This window comes from Protopterus annectens, chromosome 8.part1 (assembly GCF_019279795.1).
Source record: "Protopterus annectens isolate FY-2018-M chromosome 8.part1, PAN1.0, whole genome shotgun sequence".
Classification (NCBI taxonomy): domain Eukaryota; kingdom Metazoa; phylum Chordata; order Ceratodontiformes; family Protopteridae; genus Protopterus; species Protopterus annectens.
Genome location: NC_056742.1, coordinates 406,987,480 through 407,008,831, shown reverse-complemented (window position 1 = coordinate 407,008,831; position 21,352 = coordinate 406,987,480). Strand labels below are relative to the sequence as shown.

Below are 21,352 nucleotides of genomic sequence, written 5' to 3'. Positions count from 1 at the left end.
TCAAACATCGAACACCATATGGTCGACACCATACGAGCAATGTTTGAAATTTCAAAAATATAATAAAAAAATATACTTACCTAAATGCTGTAGACAGGGGGGCAAGCCCCCCTGCACCCCCCATGTGGGGGGCTGCGACCCCACACACACCCCCACTACTTAAATATTCCTATTTTGAGATCACACTGCATTGAAGTAAAGGGCGAGATCACACTGCATTGAAGTAAAGGGAAAATATTCGCTATGGCAATTTCCGTGTTACGCGTGCAACGTTTTGACCAGTCGGGTTCACTCAATACGCGTTCGCCGTTTACAATTTTCGATCACGCAATAGGAACCCTCAATTCACAGCCTATGAAACTTAAGAAATAAAAAAAAAAAAAAAAAATGAATTATAACAGGTTTGAAGAAAAAATGATGAGGCATATTACACTAAGGAATCAGCCATGATACACTTATGAAACCATTTTCAAATAATTACATCTCAAACACAATCCGGTGCCAGGATTAGCCAAATCACGCATGTACTCAGGTCTCTCAGAAACAAGTACCATTATGACTCTGTCATAGTTCATGCATGTGTGAATGACCTGAGATATACCTCACTGGATTATATGAGGACAGACATGGTCGAGGTCTCCAAGTACATGTCCCAGGCAGGTATGTCCCTAGCCTTGAGCAGCATACTACCCTCACCTAGAATGATGCCACAGTATAAACAAAAAATGATTGATTTCAATAACTGGCTTAGTTTTTCATGTCATTTCTAGGGGATCCAGCCCCTGTCTGCCTGGGAAGGCATGGTCAGCAAACCTCGCTGCATTGCCAGAGATGGCTTGCACCTGGCACCCCTAGGCTTTCAGCTGCTGGCAAAGGCTCTCGTCTCCCCCATAGTGCCTTTTTTAGGCAAGATCTCGAAAACAACATTACCAATGTGAAATTAACTAAACAGAACAAAAGAAGAATGTGAAGTAGATAAGCAACACCACTGGAAAATAAATGGCGCTGAGCACCAATAAAACAAATAATGTCAAAAAATAATAAAATAGGCTCAGTGACAACCTCTGGCAGTTAGTAACAGTTACCATATAAATGTCTATTCAGACCAAATTCAAACTACTCTTGTAGTTCAAACCAATGAACGATTTACAGAAACCTTGAGCATGATAAAAAACCTTTTATTCGTAACAGGAAACAGGCAAGCGCTTTCACCAAAGTGGCTTCTTCAGACCTCAATGATACACTCTGAATAAATATACACACTATTTATAAGTGAATGAATCTGCATAATAATAACGTCTCAATTGATTAATGAGCAGAATAATTAACTAAATTCAATTCAATTTAAAGGCACATATCATAAAATTCCTTATGTAAAAATGCATGAATAAAAAGTAATACACTAGTAAAAATGCTTATATAAATATGTGCAAAAACGCATATATAAAAAACACACGAATAAAGCAAATATACATATATATATATATATATATATATATATATATATATATATATATATATATATATATATACATCAATCAAAAAAGCTAATAAAAATAGAAAACAACATAAAAATATATAGAACATAAATACCAAAAACATTTTATATATATATATATATATATATATATATATATATATACATACATACATACATACATACACACACACATATACATATATGTAATGTTTACTTGAGAGCAAGCCTCCTGTTTTTAAGAGCTGGTTTAGTAGGGATCTTGTCATTTAGACCAGGATGTAAATGTGCTTGAAGTCTGATGATCCAATTTGTTTCATTCCTCTCTGTAACGTTCCTAACATCTCCACCTCTCAAACTGGGTGTATTGATGTATATAACCATAAACTTGAAAGAATGCGAGTCATCAGTAGCTAAAATGTGTTTGGAGAGTGCATTAGTGCCAGACTTAATACGTGTCTGGTACAAATGCTTTCTCACCCTATCTCTAAGTCTCCTATTGGTTTTACCGACATAAAAGGCGAAACAGGAAGAGCACACAGCAAGATAGAAAACATGTTTAGTATTGCAATCAGCTGTTGTATTAAAATTATATACTTGTGAAGTATTAGGATGTACAAAAACATTAGAATCACAAATATAAGAACAAAAATTACAATTATGACAAGGCCTAGTTCCTAGGTGTGACTTGTAATGGATATACATTGTTAGAAGGATGACATAGAAGTCTAAATAAATTTTTCTTGAATAAGCCACTTTGGTGAAAGCGCTTGCCTGTTTTCTGTTAACGAATAAAAGTTTTCTTTTTATCATGCTCAAGGTTTCTGTAAATCGTTCATTAGTTTGAACTATAAGAGCAGTTTGAATTTGGTCTGAATAGACATTTATATGGTAACTGTTACTAACTGCCAGAGGTTAGTCACTGAGCCTATTTTGTTATTTTTTAGAACAAAAGAAGAGTCATACTGGTAAATGCTAGGAGCTTAAACCAAAAACTTGCAATCCCTGGAAGTACTTCTAGCACCAGAAGATGTAGATGTCTGTGCAGTCACAGAAACCTGGTTTAATGTGGCAAAGAGTACCCTGGCCCCGCAAAAACTACAATACCCTTCACAGCTTTACACTGCAAAATGAACATGTGAAAACCAAAGGATGCGGTGTTTCAATCTATAAGAGAGACAAATTCACCTCACGTTTAGTTAGACTGAACAACTCCATGGAGTTACTCCAGGTCCAGGTTACAGTATGTAAGACCCCCATTCAAGTCCTAGCCAGTTACAGATCCCCTTCCATGGGTAACGACACCCAAGAAGCCTACTTAACCAAACTGAAGATAATCCAAATTTTACAAAACACACTGGTTATGAGGGATTTCAATTATCCCACCATTAAATGGGAAAGTTACTCTAGCCCAAACTCGCTAGCACAAAAGTTCCTTGACTTTGTGAATTCAAATGCCATGGAGCAAACTGTCCATACCCTGACAAGAGGAACAAACATTCTAGATCTGGTCCCCACCAACATGTCAAAAGGTGCACTGCTGCAACTTTTGGGAACTCATTAGTTAAAACTGACCACAAAACAGTCACCTTTGAAATGACACTAACATCAGAACTAATAAAGGGTGAAATCAGACTAAAAAACTTCACTGAGGCAAACTATACCCTCTTAGGTGAGGGTATAAATGCATTCCAAGCCCCACCCCAAGGTGAAAATGGTAACTACGCTGAAGCTTACACTAAAAGCCCTGCACAATCACTTGCATAAGTGTACAAATTCGGCTGTACCACAAAGAATAAAAAAGTCAGAGCCTCAAGTAAAGTCAAGCTACCATGTTGGACTTCCAGCATCATCAAACTCTACAATAAATGCAAAAAGCAGCTTTCTGAGAAAAGAAAGACAAGGACCCAACAACGGAAAAGCACCCTCCTCAGCCTCAAAAGGCAAATAAGACAGCTTGTTAAATCCTCTAAAACCTCCTTTAAGAGAAGCCTAGCAAGTACTGCAAAATATAACCATAAGACCTTTTACATCTATGTACGTAACCTAAAGGGTAGGACCACAGTATGTGCAGAACTGGTGGCCAACTGTATCATGTACACCGACACCAGAGAGACAGCAGATAGGTTTGGCATAAATTTCACTCCCTTATCCCCTCCTAACTTACAACAAACTCTCCCCATCCCCCACCTTATCTAAACAGCAGGTCCTCAAACCCCTGTCCAGGACAAATAACACGGCCTCTATGGGACCAAATGACATCCCAGGCTGTCTTCTAAACAGGCTAAAACATGGACTAGCATCACCGCTAAGTACCCTTTTCACAGGTGCCATAGGGGTCAGTGCTGGGCCCCCTACTGTTTGGTATATACTTCTCAGAAGTTCAGGTCAAAACTAAAGGGATGTGGCTGACAAAATTTGCAAATGACTGCAAACTAGGTACAATCACTGACTCCCCAAATGATGTCAGTATACTCCAGGAGGGTCTCACACAGACCAGTGACTGGTGTATTAGTCACAGTCTCAAACTGAATGTAAGGAAATGCATTATCATTCCCTTCGGCACAAGCAATGTCCCTTCACACTATCAAATCAACAACAATACCTTAAGTACCCATGAAGTGATAAAGAACCTGGGATCACAGGTTGACCGTGACCTTAACTTTGACCACCATGTGTCTACCGTTGTAAGGAAAGCTTTCCATGCAGCGGACTTGATTAGTAAAGGCATCACCTCAAGAGCAAAAGAAGTTATAACCCATCTACACTCAGCATTTACCCAGACCACAATTGAGTATAACGCCCCATTCGGTATGTACCGTACTAAGCACCTACAGCAATTAGAGAGACCTCAGAGGTTTCTAACAAAGAAGATAAAGGGCCTCCAGCATGTGCCCTACACGGACCGACTAAAATTCCTGTCACTATACTCCATATCATACAGACTTCTTAGGGGAGACTTATGCCTGGCCTACACAGCGACCCAAGATCCATACCTAATGAACTTACTGCATATCCGTAAATCAAATGGATCTAGGGCTACCCGTTCCGGGGACTTAAATAAGGCCTGCAACTTAAATCTGTCCCTCCAGCATGTCCTATTTATCTCCCAGCAACTGCCATGTCTTTGGAACAGGCTACCAATTCATGTGAAACAGAGCACCTCTATGACACTGTTCAAGAGGAATCTGGATGAGTGGATGGGGCACCGTAAACTCTTACTGGGAATAGTGCCCACAACTCTCCTCAATATGGGCAGTCATCACTAAATGCAATCTTTGGTACTGACTAGTACTTCTACAGTATTAGTTTGGGTTGTAATGGCTAGGCTTAAAATGACCTCCTGGTCGATAGCCTAGCAATCTCCTATAATCCTATAAAAGTGTGACATGGCAGCCTTTCTGACAGATCTGGAATTACCTCGATTTCCAGACAGAAAGGCAGAGGTTATGACAACACCTATTACAGTAAACATAGAAAATAGTCTAGTAGTGATGAAATGAACTGTCAATTAAATTCTGGATGACTATTAAGAAAGATAACAGTGCCCAAATTACTGCAATTTTTCAATACGATGCGAGAAACTAAGGACATTCCCTGCTTCATGAATGACATTGGTGTACCTGTAGTACTAAAAGAAGAGAAATACTTAAATTTGCTTTGTTCGTATAGACCTATCACAGTGTTAAATCACTAATACAAATTGTTCATGGCAATAACTGGTGAAAGTTCTTCTGTGTCTGTGTGCACACGTGTGCATCCATGAGTGCGTGTGCTTGCGTGCATGTCTACATCTGCATCTGCATGGTGCAAGTGACAGTACAAGGAGTTGCTAGATGAACCAGGTCAAGGTCGTCTATGTAGGTAGCCTGGGGCATGTGCACTGGTTGCACTCTTCAGAATCTAACCACGGTTAACTGTCAGTGAAGTCAAAAAACTTTTACAGAATTTCCCAGGGAAAGTACCATTTACTATGATTAAGAATGGTTAGTACTACACTCCTTAAAGCACTAAAAATGAAAGAAAAGGTAACCTCCAACTAAAGTGAATCACACTATTCATCTTTAAAATCATACATGCAGCCAGTAATTATAGCAAACAACATTTTAGGGCATAAACACAGTGCTAATGTTGAATAGGTCTGCTTCCTTTAAATCTTCGCTACTAGGTGGACGTTAGTTCCCAATTACTCTTATTCACTACAATCAGCACACTTCATAAAAGAAAATGAAAATCACTCCAATATTTATACTGAATGGATTCTACACAGCAAGCAAAAGTTTATCTCTGTGCATGTGACTTACCTCCCTCAACAGTATAACAAGGGGAGTCATGATGTCCTGCTTCACCATGTCATCGCAAACCTCATGTCCTCCACAGGCACTAAGATTTCTGTTAAACAAAAATAACAACCTTAAAGTTTCAAACACTCAGACACAACTCCATTATCAGTAGCATTAATTACTAGGCTGAAAGCTGGCTAACCACACTAAGTATTTCCATATGCACCACAAATGACCGAGGTTTGGAAGGAATCACAGACTACAGGACCAAAAGGAAGAAGCAAACCATGTTCTTAACTAGTTATCTCAAGGGAAGAATGCTGGACAGCAAATTCTGGCACAATACCAACATGGAACCAAAACCTGAGGCATAAGAAACTACCAGCCTCAAAAGGAAGAATTGGTGAAAGTCAATCAACAGCAAATGGAAAGGACATAAATGAAACAGAGACCTCCCAAACTGAGAAATATATCCCCAGGCACACACACACATCCAAACCAGGTGTTATCACAGAGTTCCGCAACAGAAACTACAGCATTATGCATGTCCCTAAAAAATAAGCCACTGTCAGTGACGGGTGGAAGGAGTGGGGGTTAGTTAGGGCCAGTTAATGATGCTGACACCAGCTCTCTAAATGCTACCGAACTGGTTGTATTTTCCAATTTCTTAACACAAGATGCAAAGACCATCTAACAGAATATTGCAAGCCACCCCAGATGAGAAAGCTAAAATTTATTTCAGTTGAATCACCAGAGAAATGCCGCATGATACCAAGACAGACAATTATACACTACGAGTTAATTCTCCAAACAACTAAGTTGGTTCCATGATTAAAAACAAATAAACAAACATTAAAACTATATATACACATTTTCTACAGCATAGATGACTAGCTCCAGGACAGAGTATGTATACTACAAGTCAAGTTAATCAGGGACACTACAGAGGGGAAAAAAGGTACACAACTTTTAAACTCTTTTCCATGTAAACTGCACATTTTACCGTGTTTTAAGCTGACAATTTTTATTAGATGTTATTTGTGAGGAGATTTACAATATTTTATAAAAACAAAAATTCAGGTCAAATTGAAGTTCAAGCAATGAGTAGTACTGGCCCACTAGCTCATTCAAAATCAGAACTTTATTTGCACCACATCTAACTGTGTCAAGATGCGCAATTTAAGGTTGATGGAGTTTACTGAAAACTATAATTAAAAAAGGATTTGAGTTTTTCTATTTTAAATATGATTTCCAGAATAAAATGCTCATTTCAGAAACTGGATTTAAACAATTGAATAAAATTGTCTGCGCTCCTTTAGATAAAAGGAAAATAAGATGAAATCATGCTAAAAGACCTATCAGACATGCCTGAAAACTGCTCATCGTAAATGAGCCCAAATGTAATTATTAAGTTCTGTTCCTACTTGGTAGTGTTGGCACAAACTCTCAGTGAAGTGACACCCCAACATCATGTGCAAAAACAGGAAAAATGAGCTTTGGATAGAACAACGTTAGCTTAAAATGTAGCCTTAAAATACAACAGTTAAATAAACCATTCATTGATAAATACTACAAATTCCAAACCAATGGGTAAAAAGGTCACAAAGACAAACCAAAAGTACTAGAAAGACCCAAACAAGCTAGAGTCTTCACTGTGCAATACCTTAAATCTCCTGTAGTGGAGATCGTGGGATATAAGCAAATGACCTCCTAAGGACATAACAGTGTATTAGCTACGTGGTTTCTGAACTGAATGCCTAGGACTGAACATGCTATGTTTAAGTTTATGACCCAATGTTCACAAAACGTTCAGAAACTCATTCAAAAGCAAGCCTCAAAAGCCAGTAACAATGCTTCTGCCTTTTCCCCATTTGAATATCACATTCACGCTTCTGTTTTACTGGTATCAAAGGCAAATAAAACACATAAATATCATAGAGAAACAATATAATACACAAGCATTTCACATTTAATGGATATTCCATATTCAACATCCACATAAATATTGCATCAATAGTTTTGAAAAGTGTCTCAATATAGCATAGACACCAATAACTATAAACTTAAATCTGTTGTGCATTCATCAGAATAAAAGCACAAAAATGACCCCTTATGTACTACATTATTCAACTCCCGAACTATTGCTTTATATTCTTCTTCCTTCTCATTTTCTCCTGCCACAAATAATCTAATCTAAGCTCATGCTTAAAAGTCCTCCACCAGACACTGAAATTTAGTACAATTATATTACATCAGGCTATGTTTACTTAGGCGGCTTTTTATCAACATTTTTTACGTCATGGTTCATTTTATTGCAGTTAGTTGGCCTATGCCATCCAAGGGTGCACATTCTGTGTTTTTTTAACCTTTCTTCACTATAATACAACTGTGGAGTTGGTATATATAACTCAGGGGTGTAGGAGACCCCAGAAGAGGGGTGCAATGGGGCTTTCTCCTGAAAAAATGCATTTTTTTTAAGTTAAACTTTTCAGAAGTGAAAAATCAATAAAGCCTCTTGGTTCTATAACTTCACTGAACATAGGGAAAACTTCCAAAGTTCCACACATTTTAATGCCTACACGAGCCTTCAAATGTCCTCTGTATTAGTGCCTCCCCCTAAACCAAAACTGTTCTTTTTATGTTTTTTTTTTTGTTTTTTTTTTTAACCAGGAACCTCTTCTCTCTATTTCTGTCTTATTCTTAATTAGAATTGTCCAGAACAAAAAAAAAATTTTCTCCAACACTTTAACCCAGTTTAAGTATTTTTTTTCATTATATAGAATATGATCTATATTAGTTTTGAACTTTGCCATCTAGCAAGTTATTCCATCCCTTAATTAATTGTTTTATTTATTTATTTTTATTTATTTGACATTTGTTTTACTGGGAAAGTCCAACTGGACAAGTGCCCATTTTCAGCATAGGCCTGGGGAGAAAAGTTCCAGAAACATATTAGCAAGATTACAAAGTTACATTTTTTTACAAAGAATATCAATACTACAAAGAACAATAACAAAGTCAAATTTTTTTTACAAAGAATATCAATACCACAAATAATAATTCACAGAAATATGAAAAAAAGAAGTTATGTACTCACAATAACGTTCCATCTGAGTAGTTCTACTTCATTTGTCTTCAACCTGTGGGATACCGGATCCGAGCCAGCAGTTTCAATAGCATCTGCTCCGAGCTCCAAGCTCCTCCCCTTACCCATAATACACCTCCACTACCTTCCAACCAACAGATCGAGTTTGCTGACCCTTATATACTGATAACCCATCCTGAAAAATACTTTATGACCTATAACTGCAGCCCACAGACTGTCCATATGACAAGGTCAGGGGGAAGGAGGGAGGGACGGTTGAAGACAAATGAAGTAGAACTACTTAGATGGAACGTTATGGTGAGTACATAACTTCTTTATCTGAAGTAGTTTACTTCACCTGAGGGACAGAGTCCCCAGCTACTGAACTCCTGGGTGGCCCTCATGGAAAGATATTCCGGAGCACCGCGGAACCAAAGGATGCTCCCCTTCTAGAAGTCAAATCCAGTTTGCAGTGTGAAATAAAGGTATGAGATGAGGACCAAGTAGCTGCAGAACAAATATCATCCAATGAGACTATAGACTAAAAGGTCGCAGAAATAGCCATGGACTTAGTGGAATGAGGTTTCACCTGACCCGGAGGAGACATACCTTTGTCCTTATAGACGTGAACGATGCAGGAGGAAATCCATCTAGCAATAGTGACCATGGAGATAGGTTTACCCAAAAAGGGCTTAGAGAAGGACACAAACAGCTTATCGGATTTACAGAAGTTTTTGGTCCTGTGTAGATAAAATCGTAACTGTCTATGAACATTCAACAAGTGGAGTTTGGATTCCATTTTGTTAGCAAAGTTAGGAAAGAAGACAGGTAAATTAATGGTCCGACTGATATTAACTTGTGATGCTACCTTCGGAAGAAAGGATGGATTGGTCAGAAGGGAAACCCTATCTTTATGGAAAATCATATATGGAACTTTGATGGGCAAAACTTGCAGTTCTGAAACCCTTTTAGCAGAAGTGATAGCCACCAGAAAAGCTGTTTTCCAAGACAAAAATTTCAGATCTGCAGTTGCGGCAGGCTCGAAAGGCGGTGCGACCAAAGCTTGAAGAACCATAGTAAGGTCCCATGGGGGAACAGGGTCTTTGACCATGGGGCATAATAAAAAGGTGCCCTTGATAAAGGCTTTATACAGCCTGGAAAAGGCTAAAGAGGCAGAATTCTTGCCCACATGAAAATGAGATATGGTAGCCAACTGAACTTTGACAGCAGAAGAACTAGCTCCGTGTTGAAAAATATCAGCTAGAAAAATCAAGAATGGCGGAAAGAGGAGCTGTGAAAGGGTCTAAACTTCTTTGAGAGGCCCAAAGGGAAAAACGTTTCCACTTGCTGCAATAAACCTTCCTGGTCAAAGACTTATGAGCAGCCACCAAAACAAATTTAACTGAGGAGGATAGTCCAGGAGTCCTAGCAATCACGGGAATGGGAGCAGCCAAGCTGTGAGCTTCAAGCTGTCCAGATTCGGAGGAGGCACCCCCAAAGGGTGTGAAATTAGATCCTGAATGGGATCTAGGATCCAAGGCGGAGCCAGAAGGTGAGACCAAAGGAAGGGAAACTATACCTGGCGAGGCCAGAACGGGGTAATGAGGATCACTTTGCTCCCCAGTCGACATGCTTTCTGTAGAAACCTTGGAATGAGAGGCACTGGCGGGTACGCATACAGAAGACCAGGAGGCCAAGCATGAATTAGAGTATCTCTGGAGGACTCCCCAGGCAGGGGGTTCAGAGCAAAAAACTCGCTGCACTTTGCATTGGAAGGAGATGCGAAGAGATCACAGCAAGATTGACCCCACTCGCTAAAGATCTGTTCCGCTACTGACAGATTCAGAGACCACTCGTAAGGCATCAGAATGGTCCTACTTAGCCTGTCCGCTAGGATGTTGGACCATCCCAGAATGTGCGTTGCGATAAGAAAGCAACCAGTGGAGATCGCCCATTCCCACTCTCTCATGGCCTCGCGAAAAAGGGGGTAAGATCTGGTCCCTCCCTGTTTGTTGATATACCAGACCACTGACATGTTGTCTGACTGAATACAATCATCCCTAGAGGAAGAAAGGAATGAAGGGCCTGCAATGCTAGAAGGACCGCCCTCATCTCTAGGACATTTATGTGCAAGCTGGTCTCTATGGGGGACCACAGGCCTTGGACTGTCCTGCCCGAACAATGCCCCCACACCCGAGTTGGGAGGCATCTGTGGTCACTGTGGCTTGGACCGGGGCTGGAACAAAAGGTCATCCCTCCAAAATGTTCAGAGAGCACATCCACCATATGAGGGATGACCGACAGACTTGACTGAGTTGAACTGGGAATGTCAATGCAGTTCCAACAGGGACCATTGTACAGCTAGAGTCCACTGTAGAATTCTCATGTGTAACCGAGCACATGGGAGAAGAGTTATGGTCGCCGCCATCGGGCCTAAGGCCCTCAATACCGATTCTGCCACTGGGAGATGAGAGTGGTAGATCAGGGAGACATGCATCCTCAAGTTTTTAACTCTCTTCGAGGTCAGGAAGATTTTGCACTGAAGAGTATCTATCCTGGCACCAATGTAGTCTATCACCTGTACAGGATCTAGGAGAGATATGGATGCATTGATTTTGATCCACAAATGCAGGGCAAGAGTCAGGAAATAATCCCTGGTATGGGAGAGTAGACGCCTGGTGGGAGCAGTGAGGAGCCAATCATCCAGGTAAGGATAGACCTGAATCCCCTGAAGCCTCAGGTGAGCTGCTACCACTGCCATCACTTTGGTAACCACCCTGGGGGCTGTGGTGAGACCAAAGGGTAGGGCTCGAAATTAGTAATGATCGACTCCTAGCCGGAAGTGGAGGAACCTCTTGGAGCTTCTGTGCATTTTTATGTGATAATAAGCATCCTGGAGATCTAACGAGCATATTCAGTCTCTCTCTTGCAGGTACGGCATGATGGACTGTAATGTGACCATCTGGAACTTCTCTTTGGCAACTGACAGGTTCAGGGTAGAGAGGCCCAGAATGGGTCTTAAATCCCCCATTTTCTTTGGCACCAAAAAGAACCTGGAGTAGAAGCCCGATCCGGACTGATCTGGGGAGACTGTCTCGATGGTTCGTTTTCCTAGCAGCTTGGAAATGTCCTGTGCTGCTGCCTCCCTTTGCGTGGGTGGTGCATCCGGGAGGTGTCTGGGAGATTTGGGGGAACCCACAAAGGGGATAGAGTATCCTCTGGATATGAACTGAAGCACCCAGCAGTCCGTTGTTATGGACTACCATGCTGCTAGGTGGAAGTACAATCATCCCCCGACTGCCTCCATAGTAGAGCAGTCAGGCAACCACTCAGGATTGCTGCCCGGGTCTGTCAGAGAAAGGTTCAAGACCCAAAGTTCCTTGGACCCCATCTGCCCCTGGGCCAGCGTCCATTCTGTCCCCCTCTGCTCTGGGGGAAGAACAGCCCTGAGTGTCCTGGGAATACTGTGACTTCTGGAACCACATCTTCTTTTGCCCTCTCTAGTTCTGGGAAAAGGACCGTTGAGGGTTAGAAAAGCAGATCCTGATGGCAGACGGTGTCTTCCCATCCTTCTCACTCTGCACTAATGTCTCTTTGATGGTCTTACCAAAAAGAGTGTAGAGCTGTCATAAGGGGCATTGGCAAAGGACGCCTTGAAGGGTTCCGAAAATTGACGTAACCTGAGCCAGGCGTTGCGCATGATGGACATGCCGGTCCCAGCCACCCTAGCTGCTCCTTCTGTAGCATATGAGAGGAGTTGCATGGACGTATTAGATACTGCTTTTAAAGTGGCCATCCTCGCTGAGAACGAAGCCTTGTCTTCCTGCGACATGGACTTGGGGGGAGACTCCTCCAGCTCCTTTACCAGGTCACATTGGAGTCTGGTGACATGGGCCAGGTAGTTCAGCACCCTAATCAAAAAGGTAGCTGAAGCCTAAACCCGCCTCCCTAGGTGGTCCATCACCCGTGACTCTCGGTCAGGAGGATAGACAGAGGAACTCTCCTGAGCAAGTTCCATCTTAGTGGCTGCTGCTACCACGATGGCATCTATGGGGGAGCCCTTGTTCCATGCTGGTCTGTCTATGGGGGGCTTAAGATCTTATCCGGTCTTTTTGGGATAGATTTCATGGTGTTCGGTTCCTTCCATGCCCATGAGGTGACCAGATCCACCAAAGGATCTGTGAGAGGGGACACCCAGGAAGTAGATGGGCCTGTGCCAAAAGCCTCCAAGAACACGGACTCATTAGAAGAAGGTTTGGAGGCAGACCAACCTCCCCACTGGCGTAGGATTTCCATGATGTCTCCAAAGGAGACATCCTCGGGAGGTGACCTAGGGGAACCTTCTCCATCATCCAAGTCCACGTCCTCGGTGTGGGACTCGGGGGAGTCCAAGTGCCTCCTCTTGCACGTATGCTTGCAAGGTACTTCTCCAGTGGGGCTCTCCGGAGAGAGCTCGCAAGCCACTTGTTCCTCGGGGGGAACCGTCTGGGGATCTTTGAGCACAGGCTGTCCCTCTGGTAAAAGTGATGGGGACCGTAGACAGAGCCAAGGGGGTCTGGGTGGAGTCCATAGGTTCATAGGTAGGTACTAGGCTATCGGCCCAAGGGTCTACATAAGCTTAGCCACCAAGGTTCCCTGACTTACGCCACCCAAGAAAAAGTTATTTTCCTGTGCCACTGTCGAGCAGAGACACATAAGTGATCCCCGGGGTGCATTTCCCATTTCCCATCCACTCATCAAGATTTTTCTTGAAGAGTGCTAATGAAGAACTTTGCCTGACACAAATGGGTAGCCTGTTCCAGAGTATGGGAAGTCTCCGGGACAGGAATCTACCCTCCAGCATGTCCTGTTTATTGTGGTGACAAGGTTTAGGTCCCTAGAGCGTGTAGCTCAGAGGAATTGGGATTTCTTTAGGTGCAGCATGTCCAACATCTCTAGGTTTGACACAGCTTTATATGTTAGGCAGAGATCACCTCGGAGTAGGCGATATGCTACAGAGTAAAGCTGGAGTTTCTTGAGAAGGTCAGTGTAGGGCATTTGTTTGAGGCCAGTAATCCTCTTTGTGAAGTACTTCTGTGACCTTTCCAGCTGCTTCAGAGGTCTTGTGACATACATTCCAAAAGGGGCGTTGTACTCTATAATGGGTCTAAGGAGTGTCGAGTAGAGGGGAACAATGACCTCTTTTTTCCTGGATGCAAACCCTTTTATGATGAGGTGTGCCATTTAGAAGGCCTTCCTGACTACTGTGGCAATGTGACTATCAAAAGGAGAGACTACTGTCCACCTGGGTCCCAAGGTCTCTTATCACACATTCGGTGTTAAGTAGATTGCTGCCTATGTGGTAGTTCATGGGTACAGAGTTTTTACCAAAGGGGATGGCAGTGCACTTTTTGGCATTGAGCTTGAGGCCATGGCTCTGACACCAGGCATCTGTCTCAACGAGGCCGTTCTGTAGGATGTCCACATCATTTGGGGACTTGACTATGGCTCCTAGTTTGCAGTCATCTGCGAACTTCATTAGCCAGAGGCCTTCTGTGTTAGCCTGTATTTCAGAGAAGTTGATATCAAACAGGAGAGGTCCCAGGACTGAACCCTGTGGTACTACATTTGTCACTGGTTTGAGGTCAGATTCGGAGTCGGCAACTTTTACAGTGTGGGTTCTGTCAGTGAGCCAGTTGGGAACCCATCTTGTGACATAGGGATTTATACCTAGTTTAGTGAGTTTAGCTTTAATTCCGAGGGGGCAGTCAGGGGTCTCAATCCAATGGAAAGAACCCATTCTACCATGTTGAACGCCGAAGGAGAGCGAACCTCCTGAGAAAAGAAACCAATAAGGAGGCCAGTCTCCCTGGGTCAGATGAGAGAATCTGAGCCAGGCCCAAGGTAGATGCAGCTCTGGGGCAGGGAACCTGACCCGACCAAGTTAGAGCCAAAGAAAAAGGTTCCACTCCCTCGGATCCAACACCCAAGCTCCAGTTCCGAGATCAGCTCAGATCCGAGCTGGTCAGATCCAAAACACTCCAGGCAGCTGTCGGCGTCGATGAAGCAGGTACCGTCGGTGCTGACCCCCTGACCAAGGCCAATCTCAGATCCGAATACTCTGAACCCAAAGGTCGGATCGGAGAAGGAGATATAGGTTGGAGAAAGGGAAGCGAGCTCCCCCCTCCTGAGGGGGGCTGGCAAGACCCCCATCTGGATCGGAGTACGGATAAACCTCCTCATCATTTTATCCAGATCAATGTCAGACAAGGACTGGGTGGACCTTGACGAGGCCATGGACTCCGACCTGGCAGGTCGGGGCACTGAGGCCCAAGAAGCTGAACGTGCCTCCTCCAGCTCTGGGGAGAACCTCGGAGATCAGAGCTGAGGGGAGTCATGGATCCATGGTGTCTTTGTAGGTGAAGTGAGGTCCAGAGACCTCTTTCTCTTTTCCCTCGCCTTTGACTCTCTCCCCCTATCTCTACCCCTTTTCTGCTCCACTACCGCAGGCTTTGGTACAGGAGGCTGAGTCCCAGCCTGGGAGGGAGGAGAAGCCAGAGGAAGAGAGGAAGTAGAGCTGCCCACAGCAGCCGCTGTGACCAAAGCCGGACACGAGGAAATAGATTCTGAAGGGGGAAGAAGGCCTTTGATGGCCAACTTGGCCTTTCTATCTTTAATGACGCAGGGGTTGAAGCCTGCACATATGCTGCAGTCCACACTCAGATGGGCAACTCCCAAGCACAAAACACACAAGAGTGTGACCATCCGCAGGGGATAATTTAAGACCGCACTCTGTACAACACTTGAAAACAAGCTTTTCAGCCATAATGCTTGAATAGAAAGAGAACTTGAGAAAAAAAGGCAGTTCCTTTCTAACTGGCACACTCACACCCACTCACTACACTCGTATACAGAAAACACTCAGGGGGGAGGGGACGCTACAATCTGCACAACAGTACAAACTACTCTAACTATCCTAAAACTCTATAACTCGATGCACCAAGCAAGGGGAGGAGAAAGGGGACCTATACTAACAAAATTTTGAAGAAAAAAGATACACACAAAGGGGTTTCACCCACTTGACTAAGTTGGAGCTCAAGAGACACGATGCAAAAGCTATTCACAGCAAACGAGATCTGGGGATGGAAGGCAGTGGAGGTGTATTATGGGGTAAGGGGAGAAGTTTGGAGCTCGGAGCTGATGCTAGTAAAAGTTGCCGGCTCGGATCCGATACAGATCCATAACCAACAGGTTGAAGACCAAATGAAGTAAACTACTTCAGATTGAGATCTTAATCTAACTGATTTTGGAATACTGTTCCAGGTCTTGGCAACTCAGTGAAAATACAGACTAATTCCATGTGATCTTTGTGGTTTATAAATAGTTAGAAGGTGCTTGTGTGAGGAATGTAAATTACGAGATGGAGCATAATGATGCAGTAGTGTAGATGTTGTTTGAGAAAAAGAAGAGCTGCAGAGTATTTTGTGTGTTACCATTAGCTCATTAAAAGTCAGCAGATAGGGTAGTTCGAGCCAATGTAAGACTTTGCGAGTGTAGCAGTGTTGTGAATTTAGAGGAGGTCCAATGAAAATTTAGCTATTTTATTGTAGCATTGACTGAGTTTACTTTAAGGGATGAGGGAAGATCAGTTAGAATGGGGGAAGCATACGGAAGGGATGGTAAGAGATAAGTGGTGGCGAGAGTTATTTTAGTGGAGCTGGTGATGATTTTTTTAACTCTATACAACACACTCGGTTTTTGATAGGTCATTTTTATGTTGTTACTGATGCGTAGATCAAACTTAAGATTGTTGTCAATTATTACATCTAACAGCTTGGTGTGTGATACATCAATTGTAGTGTTAATAAGAGAAGTAATAGTAAAGTTAGAGAGTTATCAGGGAAGAAATGTTAAGGCAAGAATAGCAGAAGTTTAGTTCTCTTAGGATTAAGTAGGAGATGGTTGTTGGACAGCCAGGACTCAACAGAATTAAATGCATCTTGATTTATAGATCTGCAGTTGGGTAAGATTGTTAGAAGAGCAGATTAAGGTGGAGTCACCCACATATTTGATAAGGGCTGCCTGTTTATTGGTAGAATGATGATGTTTAATTTAAATATTGAAGAGGAGATGGCTGAGCATTGAGCCTTGGAGTACCCACTGTTAACAGGTAAATAAAGAGGAGAAATTGGAATTCCATTTGACTGACTGATATCTATTTGAGAGATAGCTGGTGAACCACTGTTAGGTACTTTCTGTTAAACCAAGACAGGATAGTAGAGACAAGAGTTTTGGGTGGGAAACTGTCAAAAGATTTAGATATATCCAAAAACAGAGAAGATGCAAAGTTGCAAGTATCACAAGCTGTGTTTACTGTGTCTGTAAAGGTTAGAAGAGCGGTGGTAGTAATGTGGGCAGATTTGAATCCATGCTGAGTAGGGGAAAGAAGATCGTTGTCAAATAGGTATGGAAGAAATTGCTTATGGATACATTTTTCTAAGATTTCAGACACTGGAGACAGAATAGCAATGGGTCTAAAATTAGATATTTTTGTGGAAGTGCCTCCTTTGTGGAGAGGAAGGATGAAGAACTTTTTCCACAGGATTGGAACATAGACTTACTTAACAGATCTGTTAAAAAGTATAGAAACTGTTTAGGCTACTGAATCTGCTGCCATTCTTAGATGTTCATTAGGAAGATTATCAGCAGAGGGGAACAAGGCTCAAGTTTGCCTAACAGGAACTTAATAAAGGATGCGGGTACAGGTTGTAGTGAAAAAGTGGAGAGACAAGAAAATGGCAGATGAGAGACAGCAGAAGGAGATGCTGAGAAATTGTTAATAATTAAAGCAATACGATTTATGAAATAGGAGTTAAATTCAGATGCTATATCAATAGAGCAACTTTCACTGGAGGATTGGGAGGGGAAGAATTACTTCCTGGATGTAGATTATTTTTTAATTGTTTGCCAGCACAGCAAGTTTTTGGATTAGTTCTGTAATGATTTTGTGGTTTTATGTAAAATTGTTTTTTTTTTTTATCTGCATTCATTTGTTTAACTACGTTACACAATTCTGCAAAGTGTTGTAGATTTCTTTTGTCTTCTGTTTTGAGTCGCACACCCAAGCGTTAGCAAAGGACTATAGTTAGTTTCGACTCTTCTCTTTCTAGCAGGAGCTATGCTGTTTTAAAGTGTCTGAGAATGTGGTATTGAATTTTTTTTCAACTGCTTCATCAAGGGGTGAGTATTTAAAAAAAAGACCAATTAATGGTATTTAATATATGTTTATGAAGGTCTGTTGATTAAAGTTGGTTAGGCTGAGTACAGTTTTGTAGGTATGTTGTTTGCAAGGGTGAGTGAAAAGTCTGGTTGTAGCAACAGGATGATGGTCACTAACACAGTCCAGTAGAGTTCTGGACTGAATAATGTCGGCTGGGTGGGAAACCAATATCCAGTCAATTACAGAACTTTTTTGGTATGAGGGGATGGTGTAGGTTGGGTCAGTAATGAGCTGTGAAAAGCCAGAGAAGTTAATACTATTTGCAGAGAATTGGGAGTTTAATTTCTGTCAACCAATATTACAGTTTCAACAGTAATATTGGTTGACACCCAGGCGTGGATGTTTTCAAGAGCTGACAGATTATAACCAGGGGCTACGTACAATGCAATGATGCAGAGGATTTTAGGATTGTTTAGGTTAAGTTAGGAGACAGTAAGTTTGGCTTTGGCAAAGCTAGGTACAGCATTATGAGGAGTTGAGAGATGGAGTATGGACAGAGTATGGCTACACAACCAACTTTTCTTTTGAGTCACTCTGCCCTTAGCATACTGAAGTCTAGAAGAAGTGCTTCAGAATCTTTAATTTGAGGTTTGAGCCAGGTTTCAGTAATAACCAAAACATTGCGGGATTGTAGAGTTATCCAAGCGTGTAACTCTGTCACTTTACTGCAAATGCTATGTAACATAAACAGAGACAAATTTCAGGTTATTGTGCGACACAAACTTGGGGTGTGGAAGAAGAAGAAGGGAAGGTTGTGAAGTTAGGACAGGATTAGGGTACATTTCTTTCACATTCTGCTATGCTTACCTTCTTTTTACTAAGACAGGACAAATATCACCTGAAATTATAAGAGCAGCATTAAGAGACAAAACTGTATTATTTTAAAAGAATCATTTCTTCTGTTTTTTGAGTATATGGTTCATAAATTACTACTAATCCTGAATGAATGATTTAATCCCAAAAAAAAAATTGCAAACTCCCCTTCCTGTCTGAATGAACTATTGCATGATTCAAAATGTGTGCATTTCTATGTATATTATAGTGTTGCACATTTCTCTGCTCCAGAACTGGACACCCAAACTATGCTGAAAAATCCCTCTATTTTTCCTGATTTGAGTAGAAGAGTAACCAGTCAATAAGCATATAGCAAGAACAGAGGGGTCGCTGATGTAACAAGGTGAAAGTAAGTATGAAGCCCTTTGGCATGACCACATGAAAGTAAATAGTGGGGGACAGCAAGTCAAGTTAAAGACACTTGCACAATGTTTGCTCAGGTTCTGATAAAACCACTGGAAAGTCACTGATTTTGTAGTTAATAACTGAGTGAAGATGCCTGAAAGTGAAGCAAAGGAACATTCTTTAACCAAATCAATATCATGCCTGGGAGGTAACCATGGTCCATAAAAACACTTCTTATACATATATATATAGATTATATATATATATATATATATATATATATATATATATATATATATATATTACTTCTAAATCTATCCTTTCTCCACTACTTCACCCAACCCTTTAATTCACATCATTCACAGTCCTTCCATGTAACCAACCACCTTAACTCCCCTTTCCCTTACTCACACTCTCCTATCTCTCCCCATCTATATCCTATAAAAAATCCTATTTTTCCCATACAAAACTATCGCCACTCAAAAATATTCTACTCCCATTATATCTAATACATCTTTCAGAATTACAATAGAACCCAATCTTTTCTCTAAGCTGTCCAATTATCTTTCGGACCCACTCCTTCATCTAATCACCAGCCTATTATCTGGAGATATTCATCCCAACCCAGACCCCCCCACCTCAACCACTATAGACAAGTCCATATTACTTACCTCTTTAAACTCCCAAAGCATAGTTAAAGTCCCAAACCTCCATGCCTGGCTCATTCATAATAAACAGGACATAGTATCCATTTCTGAAACTTGGTTAAGACCCCACATTAAAGACTCTGAAATAGTTCCACCAAACTATTCTATCATTAGAAAAGACAGGTCCCACAAAAAAGGTGGAGGAATAGCTCTCCTTTACTCATCTGCTTTGTTAGTCACTCCCTACAACAAACCCATTCCACACTTTAAAAACGCTGAACTACTCCTCACTCTACTTCCAAGTTAAAACACATTTGTCTAGCTTCCCTCTATATCCCCCCAGGTGATATTTCTATACTTGAAGATATCCTCTCCTGGCTCTCCAATAACATTAGCAATGAAACCATAATTTTAGGAGACATGAATATTAACTGGGCCTCTATACAGTCTCCAACAAACTCTCTCAACATCAACCTCCATAATTTCTCTCAACTAATCAACACAGTAACACGCCCCTCAAAGAACCTCCCTGGCGGCAGTATACTGGACTGGATTCTAGTCTCCCATCCCCATTATTATTCTAATAGTGGCACTCTTTCAGATTCCCTTAGCGACCATACACCCATCTTCACTCACCGACTCCCCTCAAAACTACTTTGCACCCATAATTCCATAACTACCCGTAACCAAAAAAAATTTAACCCAACAACCTTTTCAAACTCTCTAAAAGCTATAAACTGGAACTGTCTAAAAACATTACCCCTAGATGATGCAGTTGCCCACTTTAACTCAACATTCCTAAAACTACTAGACTCACAGGCCCCCTTACAAACAAAAAGAATTAAACTTAAATCCGCGCCTTGGTTGACCAAGAACACACTTTCAACCATGCGGCTTAGAGATAAAGCCTGGGCACACTATCAGAAAAACAAGATCCCCTTACTTCATAATGAATACAAAACACTTCGAAATAAAGTAAAAAAACTCATCATCTCTGATGGACAAAACTACTTCTCTATACTCCAAAATAATAATAAAACAAACCCTCAAAGATTCCTACTTAACTCCAGTAAACCAGACACCCCAACCCCAGACCCCAAAGCTACTGAATTAGACCTAGCTACCCAATTTAATTATTTTTTACTGCATCTATTGCCAAATTAACCTGTTCATTTTCAAACACCTCCACATTCTCTAATACACCCCCACCCTTCACTACCATCACTCTGTCCAGCACTGTTACCACTCCCTCTTCTCAATCTTCTAACTCTCTACCCTCATCTCCTACTGTAACTTCCTCATCATCCCCATCACCCCCTAATGCTCCCTTCTCCCACTCCCCTGAATTCTCACTAAAACCTATTCCCACTTCTAGCATAAAAAAACTACTGAAATTGAAGCCATGCACTAACGCCCCCGACA

The 21,352-nt window shown here is 41.6% G+C and overlaps 1 protein-coding gene across 1 annotated transcript in view; it reads right to left on the bottom strand.

Moving 5' to 3' along the window:
• Positions 1–21,352, bottom strand: part of HEATR3 (HEAT repeat containing 3) — a 603,471-nt gene that overhangs the window by 544,262 nt on the left and 37,857 nt on the right. The window contains exon 3 of the mRNA XM_044081978.1: positions 5,782–5,869. Within this exon, the coding sequence (XP_043937913.1) occupies positions 5,782–5,869 (88 nt within the window). The remainder of the gene's footprint in view (positions 1–5,781; positions 5,870–21,352) is intronic.